This window comes from Semicossyphus pulcher, unplaced genomic scaffold (assembly GCF_022749685.1).
Source record: "Semicossyphus pulcher isolate SPU_LCO1_2020_fin unplaced genomic scaffold, fSemPul1.0.p SCAF_3, whole genome shotgun sequence".
Classification (NCBI taxonomy): domain Eukaryota; kingdom Metazoa; phylum Chordata; class Actinopteri; order Labriformes; family Labridae; genus Semicossyphus; species Semicossyphus pulcher.
Window position 1 is genome coordinate 6,731,606 of NW_027211704.1, and position 17,063 is coordinate 6,748,668.

Sequence of the window (17,063 nt, forward strand, 5' to 3'; positions counted from 1 at the left end):
TTATTTCAGTACACCTCCATTCAGTTAAATACACACACAGCAGCAACACAGCCAGTACCGCTGTCCTGGTCAATAAGTGATGGAGGAAAAGCTGCGCTGCTAGTTAGCATGGCAGACACAAGGGACGCCACGGTGAGGAAACATTCCCACCAGTTAAAAAACATGTGGTGCTTCTATTACACCGGATAACATGCTGTCAATAACTCTAAAGCCCTGATGCTGCGTTAGACGGCAAAAATGATTTATATTTTAGTGGACGAGAGCAGGAAGGTGAAATTAGGTGAGGCAACTAGCCACTGTAGCTTTAGGCAACATGGCTGTCCAGTGTTAGAATGTTTTAACAAACAGGTGTTACCTACGTAGCTCCCTTAAACAAAAAGACGGCAAAGCGATCACACAATGAAGGCTGATAATATTGCTTTCATAATGTCTATCACGCTAACTGTCTGACTAATTCCATGTAAATGCATCCTTCAGCGCTAGATCCTTCGCCATTGTCTTGCCAGTCAGCTGCTCGTGGGTACATGGCTCCAGGTCAACCCACTTTAAAGTTTAATTACCAAAACCTGGAAGTCTGAGGACCTTCACAGACAATCTGCTTTAAAAAACAGACAATGGTTGGGGCAATGGGCAAGTAATGTTGCCACAATATGGATGTGTAACACTTGTGTGATACCAGTGTCTACTGCACGAGCCAAGCAGACACAACGCTCTCATGTAACTTCATCTACCATAAAAATCTATTATCCTTTAACATTTGGAATCAGAGAAACCCTGTATCACATTTTCATAAGAGTTGTCCATTTTAACTGTGGACAAATTAATCATATCTAAAACTCTGAGTGCAGCGGCTGGGCGTAAAAAACTAGGTCTCTTACGTCCGACTTCTTAATTGGAATTTACACCAAGTGCACCAAGCCTAACTGACACCGGTCGTAGCTGCACCCAGTCTCATGATGCGCGCCCACGTGAACACTGTTACCAAGCAACACACGTCTACACTCGCTAACTTCTCTCATCAAATGATCGACAGAAAATATGGTTAACAAAAAAAATTGTTTTACGGAGAGTGAAATGAGGAAACATAAATAATCAAGCATGCCATTGTCCGATGTACATTTATCATGGTAAATGGACTTTACTTATAGAGCGCTTTTCTAGTCTTTGCGACCACTCAAAGCTGCTTTTACACTACATGTCACATTCACCCATTCACACACATTCATACACTGATGGAAGAGGCTGCTAGGTAAAGTGCCCAACTGTCAATCAGTTATCACATTCATACACTTTGGCTATGCCACCAGGAGCAATTTGGGGTTCTGTGTTCAGTGTAGCCTGAGGGAGCTGGGGATCGAACCTCCGACCTTCTGATTGAAAGACGACCGACTCTAACACTGAGCCACAGCCGCCCCTAATGTCATGTCTCCCTCTGTGTTTTGAAAGGCCCTACTGGCACAAAATCTGAGCTCAATCAACGTTACGACCAGGTGTTTCTTTCCAGTCTTAAGGTGGGTCGGATTTGAAGATCACGTAGGTGCACAGCAAACATAACAACAATAAAGGCATGCTCGCACACATGCTCTACATTATCATAACGTTTCGACCCGACTTGGGATTTTCAACAGGTGAAAGTTTCACAGTTGAATCTTAAAGTGCACACATTTATTTCCCAGAGCTTACAGATGCACTTCTAAGACCTTTATTTGCTGCTGACGTAAGACTTAAAGTTATCCCAAAGGTAGCGCAGCACAGCTGGCAGTCCTTGCTTTATTCTTGAAAGTACCTTTCAACCATTACTTGAGTTCAATACACTTGACTGCTGATGCTGCTTTGCCCTGGCAGAGTACAGATCGAGATCTACAAAGCGGAAAGCCTGACCTCTGAACACTCTGGTACGATAGCCAAGATGTTGGAAACTGTCACACGGCTGCCTCAGAGTTGTTCTCTGCGAATGCCAAAGTTTGACTCCTGCCCTGACCTCAGCGAGAGGTGCTCTTTGATCGGGGGTGTTAAGCAGTCAGAGCTTGTGTGCTGTCACTGGCCCCTGTATCTGTGACAGTGACAGGTTTGGTGTCCCGGAGTCGGGTATAGCCGAGCCGAGCCAGGTTGACCAGAAGTGCCAAGCCGCATCGGCTCCAGCGACAGGTCTGCTGTGATCCAGCTTCACACAGAGATATTAGATTGACACTTCCTCCTGCTTTCTCATATTCTGCATTTTAAAGGCTTGTTTGATCAATTTCAAACCAGAGGGTGGGCAGCAGTGGTCTGTTTCTGTGGAGAGAACTGTGGTACATGTTTACAAAGCTTCTCAGATGATAAATGGATCCGAAATTTTAAACAACATTTATGGTAATTTACTTTTCCTGAGCACGCTTCTAAGTACATTTCAACAACACAGTTCATTAAATAAAAATTGATCAGGACAAGCTGTTGAACTGAATTCCCTAATGAACAAATCTCTGCAAAGCGAAGCTTGCAAAAGAACGATCAGAGCACTTTCACAAAGCATGGCAATGTGTTAGATCAATGAGTTATATTTTGCAGACGACACCTGTTGATTTCATAGCAGCTGCAACGTTTGGTTCTGCCTCATGTTCTGAAAAAATCAGCATGATGTAGGGCCGGGCGATATGGCCTTAAAATAAAATCTTTGATATCCTCACATAACTCACGACTTACAATTTTAATAGATCGATCACAAATGTTGGCTGCTTTACAGCAGGTGTTTTCCGCTGCTGTCTTGTGCAGCTCCCTGTGCCAAACTACTCCCACTCACCTTTAGGCCTCTGTTTGAGATGTGGAATGAATAAGTAGTGCTGCTGCCTTAGTTGCCACAGACTAAAGACTTTACAGCAGACAGTGGTTAGCTCCAGACTGGGTGCAGCAAAACAGAACCAGTTCGAGATGATGGAGGAGACACTGCCTTTTTTGAGGGACTGATGCTAGATGCTAACCCTCAATATGGGACACTCTTCAAAATGTATTCTCGTTTATTCATTGGCGCTGTGTTTGCTTCTGCTTACTGAAAGAACAACAAGGTCCTTATTGTGTGCAGGTTTGGGTGGATGAATGGGACAGACTTTCAATAATGCTACATAAAAACAAGCACAACTTTGTCTCATCATTTGGGCCAATACATGATCTTTTCCTAAAACTAATGAAATATGTGAAAGTTTCACAATGTTAACATGTTGTGTCTGATCACTCACGTTTCTGAGCGCTCCTGAATGCAGCACGACTCAGCGCATCTCCCCGAAACACTGCAGTGAGGGAGACATGCCCGGACTTGTTCATTGCAAACTACTATGGAGACATCAGTGATCGCCAACCGAGTATTTTTATCGTGTGTCTTCGGCCATGAATATGTAAGTTAATTTTGCTCTGATGTTTATGTTACTCTCTGTCAGCGTCAGCTAAAGACTGCGAGTGTATTTTCGGCATGTTGTTATACAGTATGCCTTTCCCCACATCTTCTTCTTCTTCTTGTGGTGTTTTACGGCGTTTGGCAAACAAAATTATTGTGCATTACCGCCACCAACTGGTATGGAGTGTGGATCGGGATTCTAACTACTGTATTCAAAACTAAATATTTAGGGGGGAAAAAATGCTAGAATTTACCCACAACTCTTAGTCTCGTGTGGTTTTGTTCGCCCTATGAGATCTCGTGGCCAAATCTCACGCAAGTTGAACCCCAGTTCATTTAATCAAAACCACGAGCCACATGTTCAGACTAAAAATCTGAAACTGGACAAGAGGTTAATAAGCTGTCTAATTCATAAAATTGTTAATATTGTGTTGACTGCTGTGTGTTTGTCATGTTAAATAAAAAGTAGATGATGTTACTTCTTTGGGGTTAATTCTGGTAATGCACCAGGTTAGAGGTGCATTGATATTGTAACTGAAATACCCCAAACAAAAATCGAATCATCGACCCTGTGAATCGGAATTGAATCGCATTGAGAAATCCATATCGATACCCAGACCTAGTGAAAAGAAAGAGCAAGTCTGCATGACAAAGAGTTTCACAAATCTAACGTTATCATCTAGACATGGTAAATGTGGTGAGCAGCTATTGCTAGAAAAACTAGTCTTAAAAACCAAATGGAAATCAAACCTTTAGGCAGAAAATCATGTTGGGTCCATGAACACTCATTACTCTATGAGATTAAATTAAGGGGAAGTAAAAATCTCATTTTAAACATGTCCCCTAGATTTAGAAGCTGATGGGAAGCCACTGATGGCAGTCTGGCAAAATATTTGAGCATCATTTGTGGAAATGATGATGCAGTCAAAACAGCCAAATAGAGAGATAGAGCAAAGCCCAGGCAGCTTAGTTGGTCATCATGACTCATTTAACCCTGACGGGCACAAAACATCCTGCATACTGTCGATCCTTACTGCTTTAAAAGCAATGCACAAAGCAGAAGACACCTGAAATGCTGACGATAAGGTCTCAGAGAGAATGATGTGATCTCTCCAAACAGTCCTGAGCACATTTGCATCCGCCTGTTTGTGTTTTGCTGTTTGCCAGAAGGATATTACTGCAGAGTTAGAGAAGGGAGCTGCAACGCCCCGGCGGATCTGTGGTGGTTAGAACGAGCTTTTAATCCATGCTGTGGCATCTATTCTCGACAAATCAGAGAGGTGGCTGATGTGTGCGACTCTGAAAGGTAGCAAACGACCTTCAAGAAAACAGAGGGAGAGGAATTGCGTTGGATGTCAACTTGATGACTTTACTGAAAAAAAGAAATTAGAATAAAAAACAGGCCGGAGGGGGGAGAGGACATAAATCATCGGAAAGGCGTTGCATCAGGGAAAGGCCACCTTTTCACACCGTCCTTCTCCTTTTAATCCATATTTCATAATAAAGCACACTCTGTGCTACACACACACAGCCTTCACTTTTGGCCCCCTCCTTCATCTTGGCTGTAAGAGCTTTGAGTCATTATGTGTGCAAAGTCATCCACCAGATAATACTAACATTGCCAGGAACACTGTATTTGCTGCTGCCAGGCACGCAGCTCAACAAGATAATTTTCTGTACATGCAGTCACTTTCATGTGGCTGGCTGACTGCACAGTGCTGCTCTCTTATCACTCCATCAACAGAGAAGATGGATGACACAGCGAATGAGAGGGACATGCACAACATGACCCCGAAGCACCAGCTCGTCCAGTAAACAAGCGGAGACCCCGGTGACCGGGTATAGTGCGAATTTCACCAGACGACAAAGACGGAAATGACCTGGAACATGTTTAATGGATTTTAAGACCGAATCCCACCCACTCCCAAAACAGAAAAGGCCTACATAACTACATAAATAAATAATAATGGTGATCTGTGTGATCTATGTAAACTAGCAGAGTGTATTAGGGCTGAGATGTGGCCAGGCTTTGCCGTTTCTGAGCTGAGACATAGAAGCTAATCCTCTCAGAGAAAGAGAAAGGAAGCTAACCCTGATGCAGCCCAAACCCTTTTCCAGTTTGTCATTCCGCACTTCAAAGCATACATGATGAAATCCCCCAAGGTATTATAAGAGTTCTGGCATAGCAGCCATCCTCAGCCCCTTTTCTAGCCTAATGCCTCATAAATGGAGTCTGGAAACATGTCCCTGTACTATTTCGAAAGTCTTTGTAGCCTCGGATGTTTAAGAACCTTTTAGAGTCGCAGAGGAAGAGGTGCTTTCCTACTGGAGGAGATATGAGGCATTTGTAAATCATTATGCAGCTAAGGGATTCCTGTGCCCACACTGTAAAATCCTGCACATACAGTATGCATGTGCACCTCTTTAAAAATGTTTGTATCAGGACAGGAAGCAGACATTGGTCTTCTTCAGAGCTTTGCTGAATGAGCTTACACAGGAGCACAGTGCTCAAGAAAAATATGTGTCATAGATTAAGACAGGCACGTAATTTAAGCATTTCAGTTCCCCAATCCATTGCGGGACCATCAAACGCCACTTATGAGCCGCCAGACTTCACAGCTATATAGTCTTGGGGACAGAACTGAAGGAAAGAGAGAAAACTGCAGGCCTCATACACTCAAACACAGGGACAAAAGTAACATTGGATGTTGTCCAGATTGGTATAATTATAGATAAACGATCAAATATAACAATACATGGCAACAAAAGGCCTCTTTTAAAGTTTTGCTGTGTATAATTTGGAACATGTGCAAAATTGGTAATATGCGATATGTTTCATTTGTTTGTCATTGGCATGTGCTGCTCTGTATTGTATCGCATCGTAATGTATCGTATCGCATCATACCTTATTGTATCGTAATGTAATGTATCCTAATATAAAGTATCGTGATGTATTGTATCGTTATGTATCGTATCGCATCGTATCGTAATGCATGGCATCCTAATATATATTGTATCGTAATGTATCGTAACGCAATGTATCACACCGCAATGTATCGCATTGCATCGTAATGTAATGTATCCTAATGTATCGTATTGCATCATAATGTATCGTATCGCATCACATGGTAATGTAATGCATCCTAATACTTCTTTTCCCAATGTATCGCATTGCATCGTATTGCAACATAAGGTATCGTATCGCAATGTATCATATCGCATCGTATCGTAATGCATAGTATCCTAATATATCGTATCATAACGTAATGTATCGTATCGTGATGTATCATATCGTAATGTACCGTTTATTTAAAAAAAAAACCCAAACCATATCAGTAGAGTTTTTTGATGAAACTGATTTATTGGCAGGCTTTAAACCAAACTTAGTATTTCAGCACTAGTTCCTTACGGCACAGTGATTTGTTGCTAGCATATAATCAGTGCACTTTGGGAACAAGGCTGCAAAGAATTTTGATCTCATATTTAATCTATTATCCGTTCTAACTAAAGGTTTCAATCTTGTTGAGATTGACATCGACTACCAACAGGCCTCGGTGCGGAAAACGGCGTTAATTGTTCCATTTAACAGTTGAATCTACTGCAGAGAAATCTGGTTCAGCTGTTACCCTTTCTGTTACAGTATCTCATATTAATCCCTTAACCCCACTACCTCACAGCCTCCCTTTGGGCTGCCTGCCAAAACTGCTCCGTTTCATCTTTCAAAATGGCAGAGAGGGCACCGAAACGGAGCGTGCACTGACTCCTCAAACAACAAAGACCATCAGAATGTGGTTTGTCTATTAACCAAGATAGCGCCTGATTCTGTGTGTGCATGCGTGTGTGTGTGTGTGTGGGACACAGAGTGAGAGAGAAAATGAAAGAGATAAATTGAGAGGACTCAGTCTGCCCCGCTGTTCTCACTCAGCACACTCATGATAAGGTTTATCTCCGGTGCCTAACGAGTTCGCCCAGTAGCCCTCTCCGGCTCCCACCGAGTGGACCGGGGTGCACAGAGCTGCGCACAGCCAGCCGTGGGTTGAGCTCCCTTAGGTGACCTGCGCGTGTTGTTCATGCTACGCTGCTTTAGAACTTTATTCTCTGTAGGAAATGGCTTCGGCCCCTTCGGCCACATCTCTTTTAATCTGAGATTTCTCTCTTTTTTTGCCTTCTTTTCTTCATCCTTTCTACTCACTGTAACTCAGACTGCCAAGAAGAAGCTGCGAGAGCTGGAGAAAGAGATGCTGTGGAGCTTTGGCACAGAGAGGCGTGTGTGTCCCAGAGGCAGCGGCTGAGGCAAAGATGGAGACACAGAGAGGGAGACGGGGGGCTGCTGCTGAGTTAAGCCCCTAATCACAGTCTGCTCTGCATGAAGGACTTAAAGTCACTCCGTTTAATGCTACCTTCTCTTTAGTCATATAAATACTACTGCTTACCTCCTCAGCTTTCTGATACCCAGCCCCCCATCACTATCACATACCCCTTATAGTGATGTGCACAGCTGGAGTATAACGTCAGATAAATACAGAGAGATGTGCAACATAAGCACATACATAAAGGCAGGAAAACATACATGGCGAACATAACAACGCAAGCAGAAATGTCTCCATCCTTACGCTTTACTGCAACGAGTCATGTGAAAATATTCAGGCTCTCAGGACCAAATAGAGTGAGTACATTATGAACCAAAAGGTCAGCCATACTTGTCTTAAATGCAGTTATAGTAATACTATGAAACATAAATGCTCAATTTGCTTTCTCTCATAACATAAATGAAATATTCCACTGTAAACCAAAAGCATGACTGAAATCTGTCGTGCCCTGAACTGGCGTGCTCAGGTGCTTCATTTGTTTGTGCGAGAAGAGGAGAGCATGAGCAGATCCTCAGAGAGCGCACGGTCCCATCGGCTCGAAATGTATTAATTGACTTGGCTGTGCTTCCAGGCAGGTGTAACACACTTTTTGCAGAATTCTCCGAGGTCTTTCGGGATCTATCTTCCCCACTGTGTCAAAGCCGGACTTTCCTTACCTCCAGCTGCGGTTTCACCTCACCTTCCTCTCTCGTCCTTACGGTCAGCACACTATGGGTTAGTGCATATAGGTCTTAATCTAATGTTGGAGCATCGATTTATGCTTGGGTGTCCCACAGCCATTAAGATAATTGCATGATCACTTTATAACATCCTCCCCTGGTGGCGGTGGTAATTTGGCTCCCCTCACCGCGCACCTTGCTCAGTCAGACCCGTAACCACATTAAAGCAGGAGAAAATGTGGTTGGAATATCATCTTTCAGCCCCTGCAAATTGATTTCATACCATTTCCACTGTCTTCTAAAACCCTTTAAGTCTACCTCTCACCTATGCTGACCATTTGATCTATTGGAGGCTTCCAGGTCTTAACAGCTTGTATTGATTGAAAATCTTCAGGCAGCATCTCGAGCGGATGCTCCGGTGTCACCTTGTAATACTTACAGTCGAGGTATTTTTGAGTGAGATCATCACTGAGACAATGTATTTTTAGCTGTTAGGGCAATGCAAGTGGGCTTTGATTGCCTTCAATGGGAAACGACTGTGTTAAATGGCACTATGATCTCTTCCGACTAAATAAAGATTGCAGCAGCGCTATGGTCTAATGGCGGCTTCAGAGGAGAAGTTAGCGTCAGTGAAAGTCAAATCACTTTGACAGATTGATCCAAAGGGAGGCACTTTGCTTCCTGAGTATAAACACGACCAGATAATAAACGTTGAAACTTTAAACTGACAGAAACACGAAGAAGATCCAGCTGGAGATGGTATCCATTCCAACATTTATGCTTAAATACTTCATCAGTAAAAAATAATAGTTATCTCCATCAAATTAAACGACACTGAAGACAGAAGAAGTATTAAAAAACAGCGCTTCATGACCAGGAGGCACAGCACCATGTCATGTCAGCACAAGTTGTGTATTTATATTTTCAGTATTTAAGCTTATTTATTTGCAATCAAAGCTTTCCTTTTGGTGTTGCATTTTATGAATGAATTAAGGTTGTGTGTAAAGTATTCATTCCAGCTGTGACCAGACAGTGTCAGGCAATATGAGGATATGTAGAGGGAGAATTTTCATATTTCAACTTTCCTGGTTTGAGCCAATTGTCTGATTCCAGCTTCTAAACTGTGAACATGTTCTGTTCCCAAGATGACATTTACCATTTTCTGACATTTATAGACCAATCAGGAAAATGATCGACAGATTAAACACAATGAACATAATCGTTGGTCACAGTCCCAACAGTGATTACGGAGAAGTTCAATATCATGGCCCAGGTATAGTCTTTCAGTATTAACTGACATATGGTCTAAAGCCGTGGTTCTCAACTGGTGGGTCGGGACCACGAAGTGGGTAGCGGAGCTGTTTTCGGTGGGACGCGGATGTGAAGGACGTGTGTTTCCTATGATGCGCGTGCAGTAGTAGTGTAGTTTATTCACACTCCATGTATCCACTGATTGGGTGATCACAGCTACAGTTACATTTACATTCTTCAAACTCGATGAGCCCGACAGTAGTCGGACTTTTGTTGCACTTTTTTAGTTTATTTCTGTAGAGGGAATATTTTTCTCTTATGCACTGCCACCTGCTGGTCCTTTGTATTCTGTGATGTTGAGTCCGTCTCAGGTCAAAACTGCACCATTTTTTATTAAAGAAATCTGAGTGGTTGAAAAACTTCAGAAATTTGGGTTGCGATTTGTTATTAAGGAGGTGGTGATGGGTCCACTGGTCTAAAATAACAGTGTATTGATTATAAGTCATGAATCCTGTAATGTCTTCCTGTTTATTTGTGATTTAAAGTATGACCTAGGTTTATATAAACAGATATGTGTCATGTATGATACTTGTTTGGTTTTATATATATATATAGTAGTTGTTTACTATCATTTCCTGTTTTATCTTGTCAGTCAAGACCCTCGTGTTGCTTTGCTTCCTGCCTTTGTAATTGTGTACCCCGCTCCCTCATTGTTTTCACCTGTGTCTTGTTAGTCTAGCCTGTCTCCTTCTCTTCTGTGCCAGCTCGTCTTCGTCAACCTTCGTCTACCTTTTGTGCATCTTTGTGAAACCACAAAGATGTCAACGTCATCAACCTTGATCCTAGTTTGCCCGTGGTTCTTGCCTGTTTTGTTGGATCTTGTTTTGGACCTTGGATATTGTTTGCCTGTGCCCCTTGGACTCAGTAACTACGTCAGCCTTTTGTTCTGCCTTTCGGATTGTTTTGTGGTTTAAGCTTATTTCTGCATAGCCTCAATCTGGGTCCTCTCCCTTTTTACTTAAACTCCAAATGTGACAACATGAAGCAAATATGGAAACGTTATTAATTTATGACAATCTTATTAAAATCTTTTCAAACTTCAGAACATGTATACCTGTTGTTTTTAGAACATCGGCAGTGGATTTACCTTTCTCTCTGCTGACTTTGTAGCAAAGACGGACATGTGACAGGCGAGCAGCGGACACATAAACGGGGCCATCGTCTTCCCTTCATCCTCCCCATACAACCAGCCGGGTGAATTCTCGTCTCCTAAAAGAGGAAAAAAAAAAGACACTTTTATATTTTCTTTCCGACGTCATGTTGTTAGTTTAGCAGCTTGTTTTGCTGTTGTACTTACGGACAGCGTGCATCTCACACTCACAGAGGAGCCGAGCTGTAAAATCTCCTTCAAGCCATGTCAAAACCACGCATAGTAATCAGAGAGACATTTCTCTACCTCAGGTATGTAATGTGGATGGAGTTATTAGCATGTGGATGTGATAATCAGCCAGAGGCTTAGTCCCTGTTGTAGGAGGCGAGGCCAGGTACCGCCAACGCAGGGTCTCAGCAGTGATTAAACCTGCACTTAATCAACACCGAGAGTCAGTCTCAGCAGGAAAAATGCCACTGCGGGATTTGACTTATAATAATGGATCTGCCGGGTGTATGTGTATATGTGCACAACTCTAAGCCTTACAAACAGGTGCACCTCTGACAAGGCGCCAGGCAAATCTGCCAAAGTATTCCCATTGTGTAATTTTGAGATAATAAATTTCAATTTACAGAAACTAAATTGTGCATGAAATACAACAGCTTGCTGGAGTTTGCTTCCTGGATTGTCTGCACACGTTACATCACTCTATATCTGTAGCTTTCCTCTAGAGCATTGTCAAAGATGCATGAGACTCTATAATAGGCCTGCATGATATGAGGAAAAACATGCTGTGTGATAACAGTGTTCAATATTATTATTAAAGTGGACTTATTTCCTTGAACTAACACTTCCTCTGTCTCTCTGCGGTCAGCATTGTTTACTTAGTACCTGAGTGTGTAACATGCTGTCTCCCATGAATCCACAATAATCCCATATAGCAGAAGTCTTTATCAGCTATCTTTAATTTGTCCTGCAATTATCTGAGGATGGCTGTCAGCTTGCTGAGTTTTCATCCAATTGGCGAAATTGTGTGAATGCATGGCCCGTGTATTCGAGGCTCTGTCTGGATAAAATGTTCACACGCTGAATGTGAATGCTTCGTACACGTACGCACGCTTTTCTTCTTATTCATTGCAATTCAGGTCGTCTTTTGCAATGTGTTCATTGTGCATGTTCATATCCTAATGACTATGAAAATGTGATGTTTTGTGCAGCCCTATTCTGCAGTATTACATGTGTATAGTAGAGTATGTTTTATAAGAGTATTGTTTGCTCACTCTTTCTGTGGCAAAATGATAAGGGGTGCTTTAAGGGACAAAAAGCACCAAGTTTGCAAAATTGGTTTAATTTCTCTGTTTCTGTCACACTGATACATCACCTGTTGGGGAAAACGTCACTGCTGTTTAGACTGGAAACAATAATGTTATTACCTTCTTTTCCATTATGCACCAAAGCTTACAAGAACAAAATAACCTTTAACTCTATATTTAAAACCGTGTTCCCTACACTGGTAACAATTGCCACTGAAATGACTCAACCAACATAAACTTGACATCTTTTGACAGCAAAGTCCTTGTCGCATTCAAAGCTCGAGTGCATGTGTATAAAAACCTGTCTCCAACAAAGAAAACATGTTTATACTGAGCAAGAAGCTGCAAAGAATGATCAAGGACAGCAATGGGTAAGTGTGTCTTTTCATATCTCCCAATGATTTTCTTCCAGTGTTTGTGTCTTTGTTTGTTGTCGGGTTTGTCATCTTTCCTCTTTCAGTCCTTTGAGCACAACAAATGTTTCACTCACCCTGCACTTTGAAAGCACTGACAATAGAAAGCAGATTATCAATGTCAAATTGTGTGTTTTATGCCATAAAAGAACTCATATTTACATTTTTTTAAATGCAATTCTGAGGAGCCATTTAATCGGATTATGCTTTAAATCAAAGACAAGATTGTGCATAATACAAGTATAACATACTTCATCCCTTGCAGGCGACACTGACTACTGTTATGTACAAGGTAACCATGAAGATTGGGCTACATAAACACAAGGCTTTAAATCATTCAGTCATTTATATTTACAGTCATCTCCAGTTGTGGAGTGTTCTTTAATAATTAATATGTTTAGGGGGGGCTGCAGAGCTCCAGCAGGATGCAGAGGGGTGTGAGGTCACACATTGAAAGACTTTAATTGAGGGCAGATTGCTGCAGGTGGGGCAGCAGGTGCATCAGTGTCCTTTCCCCCAGAGTAATCATCAACTTTCTGCAGCTAATTATTAGATTAGCATAAGTAATGCTCCATTTGGCTGTGCTGATTTCTCCTTCTGAATGTGACAGTCTGCAAAAATGAATTTAGTTACCAATTTCAAAGGAGAGACGGATACACACAGAGATACAGAGACAGACGCACTGGGGGGGCTGTGTATAAAAGGACTGAGAGAGAAAGTGGATGTGAGAGAACACAAATTAGCCTTAACCTTCAGTCTTTGCCACAAAGTAATGGTGATGAATTACTGCGTACAAATGATAAGAACAGACCTAAATGGGAAATGGCATTGGAATGGGACACACAGGCCACTCACCTTAGCTCAGTCTCTCACACCCACTTACAGTGATATTTATTTATTAAGAGTTTACGTCATAGTTCACATTATTAAAGTTCTCAAACATGCTTTCTGTCATTATAGTTAGTTCTCTATATTTAATTTACAATTTATTTGTTTGTTGTTTAATGCGATAAAAAGATGAAAAATGATTGACAGCTCTGTTGACAAATAAGGCTCCTGCAGCCGATTAGGAGAGTACAGTAGGAAGGGCGAGAGACAATGATTGTCATTGTCATTGAAGTCATTGAAGTCTTCATATCTGTGAACGCTGCTTCAGTCCAACACAAGAAGCTGTTCTGCTGTTAAACACGCCGACATGTGGGATCCTTGCTGTTTTTTCTCTCTGCAAGTTAAGTGTGTTTTTTGGTTAGTGGAAGTGGCTACGGCGGCTCCACCCGCCAATCTCTACTGCACATTTCTGGCTATAAATGACATCACCATCGCAAGATGGCAGCGGCTATCACAGAGGCCATTTTGGCATCAATTCTGTACAATGAGAGCAGATGGAGACGCGTCGTCCATCTATATATACAGTAATTGCACAGGACCTACAAGCTAGCTAGCTGGTTAGCATATTACGCTTGCCAACCAATTGTTTTTCTGCAGGTTCTCTGTAAGTTTCTTTTGTAAATATGTAGCAGGATGGCAGGTTGGCTGTGCTTTTCTGTGTGAGGCAACAAGCTGGCAATAGCCTGGCTTATATAAGCATTTCCCCCCTCAAATTGTGGCTGTGGGTTGATGGGGTTGGGGGAAGCATAATGTCCTTGGCTACTGTAAATGCCAATCAATTTGCCAATCACACTGTTAGCTGTTTCATTGGAGCTTTAAACACAGGGAAACAAGGGCTGTTCCTACACCACACAGGCCTCTTTATGTGAGAATAATTACACTTTCACAGTCATTGATCAAAACCTAAAAAAATCTACATTTGTTTGGCTAATCATAAATTGCTGGAAATAACCATAAAAAATGAATATCTTATTTGTTCAGCCAGGTATGCAGGCTCATAACTCCATGTAAAATACGACCTCAATATTCTTCTGAGGAAATAGATTTTATGTGTGTTTCCTCGGGTACAGTGCCCTGCAAGCAAACTCTACCTCTACATCCACATCATGTTGGATTTACCATAAATAGAACTTACCAACCATGAGTAAGAAAATCATGTCAGGCTGCTAATGGTGATTACAAGTATGGGTGCAGGACATGTGACTGACTGTGACTCCCAATATGTACCAATTAGTGTCAAAGAGCAGGAGTGTGTCGACATGAGCAGCAAACTGCAGCATAGACACTAAAGCCAGCTGTCCGATACAATAAAAATCAGAACTGTAAGTTGTATTACTATTAATATCATTTCTTTGCATGAGGGCGGTGAGTTTCTGTACAAGGTACATTACTGAACAATGTAAAGGCTGGGTGAATTACATTCCACATGTAAATTCAATATGTTCTGCAGGAAAACAGCAAAAGCAGCTGGAGAAGTGCGGACCCTGTGCTGATTCATTCCAAGCAGATGAAAGAAATAAATGTGACTGCACTTCGTGACAAAAGAGCGGGAGGAAATTTAAGCAAAACTAAGCATGCAAAAGCAGAAACCCTGAAAACAGAACAATGGACCACGAAGAAAATGTATTCTCCACATCTCCACACAAAAACACAGTCACACACACATTTTCCTCATAACATGTGGGCTTGTTCTTACAAATGCTCAGCTGCAAACTTTGAACAACCCTCGAAGCAAAAAAAAAAATTACAACTGCAATAAATTGATAATGAACGAACAAAACAGTTTGGGCGATTCAGAGGCACACTGCAAGGATACAGTCTTTATACCAGCTACACAATAAATGTTTCCTGCACTGAGACAGCTCTATCATACTAGTGCAAAACAACTGTATAGAATACACCTGGAGAGAGGAACTGCTACAATTAAAATGAAGGCTTAAAGTCAGGCATGGCTTTGGCTGCTTTGAGTGACAGGTAGGTGTTAGTAAATGTCCTGCTAGAGATCACAACAAGTCATTTAACCTAACTTCTTCGGGGTCTGTGCTAACCACACCTGGCTTGTTAGCTTGTGCCATTTACAGCCTTGGCGTAATTATATAACTGCAAACTACAAACCCCTTTCTTCTCTAGCTGCACCCGCTAGTCCAAATAATGTCTATTCTGGCTCCAAAGGACAACAAGTTGAACCTTCCAGCTTGTGCCGGTCGGTGCGGTCGCAGCTCTAATGCACACTTAACGTTGGGAAACACGCTCAGGTCGCTTTACCTTGTATTAAAAATCTGCTGTAACAATATCCCACTTTTGTCATCACGGTGTTAAAACGATTTCATTTAAAGTCAGTTCAAATGAGCACATTTGTAAAATGAGTGGTGTGTGTGAAGAGGCACTTGAGCTCATCTTCACTAAACCAGTGGTTGTGAACCACAAAATGGGGCTACAAAATGTAATAATTCCTTTTATATAAGAGGGACTAAAACGCTTATCTTAATAATAGTCCTGCATAATAGTTCTGAAATGTATTATTGCTATAGCATTATATTATGAATCATAGTATCCATCTATTATCTATACTGTTTATACTGTTCAGGGTCGCTGCCATTGGGCGAACGGCAGGGTACACAGGTAGAAACAGACAACCTTTCGCGCTCACATTCACACCTACGGGCAATTTAGAGTCACTAATGAACCTAATTAGCATGTCTTTGGATTGTGGGAGGAAGCCAGAGTACCTGGAGGGAACCCACGCATGCACGGGGAGCACATGCAACCTCCACACAGAGAGGCCCACTATGTCTGACTCGGGATTCGAACCAGTAACCTTCTAGCAGTGAGGCGACAGCGCTAACCACTGCACATGTATGTCTTTTACTAGCTTGTTTCTCATTCCTCACTTTACTTGTGTGATTCTTCCTTGTGCATTTTGTATGAGGATTGTTGGAGGGCTTCTAACAACAAGAATTTCATTACCAGCGACTGCGTCAATGTAATGGTTGTGCATATGATAAATAAGGGACTTGAACTTGGATTTATGCACAAACCGTGATTGGAATTCTTACTCGGTAGAGCAAAAACTTCATGTAGATCTATGATCATTTCTGCATCAATGTATACCACAATTTAAGTTCTTGTAATGATGTAAACAAGTAGTTCCAGAGACAAATTATTACTGTAGTCAAAGTTAAATTGGCGAAAACAAAAAAAGCTGTTTTGTCATATTAAAACTTATTTAGAGTCATGCTTTTAATGCTACTCACTTTTTATGTGTGTAAAAGAAATTACAGTGTTCCGCCGAGCTGCGGTTTTATCATCTGCACTCTTAATTAAAGGCAATCTATATGAATGATGAGATTCCACAAGCTAAAGGTTAAGGTCAGGTTTTATCTACTGTGCACTCCTGCGCTCCAGCTACTGTACAATAAGCAAGCAGAACAACATCATTTGCGGAGGTGTGGGGCTGGAATATTAAGTGGGGAGATTTAGTTTCTCAGTTTCTTTATTCCAATCATGCTTTTGTTTCAAGTCTTTTGCTGATGAAGATTAATTTGCAGAGCATGCCGCTCTATCAACCCCGCTGACACAAAGGGCAAAGATATAAACTAATTAAATACACCAGTGCAATTGATATTTCCCATGGATCAATGCAAGTGTGGGA

General features: G+C 41.7%; 1 protein-coding gene across 2 annotated transcripts in view; it reads right to left on the minus strand.

The window, feature by feature from the left end:
• Positions 1 to 17,063, minus strand: part of arhgef10la (Rho guanine nucleotide exchange factor (GEF) 10-like a) — a 141,533-nt gene that overhangs the window by 46,481 nt on the left and 77,989 nt on the right. For both annotated transcript variants that reach the window (XM_069677824.1, XM_069677823.1), the window contains one exon: positions 10,795 to 10,916. In XM_069677824.1, coding sequence (XP_069533925.1) covers positions 10,795 to 10,916 — 122 coding nt within the window. The remainder of the gene's footprint in view (positions 1 to 10,794; positions 10,917 to 17,063) is intronic.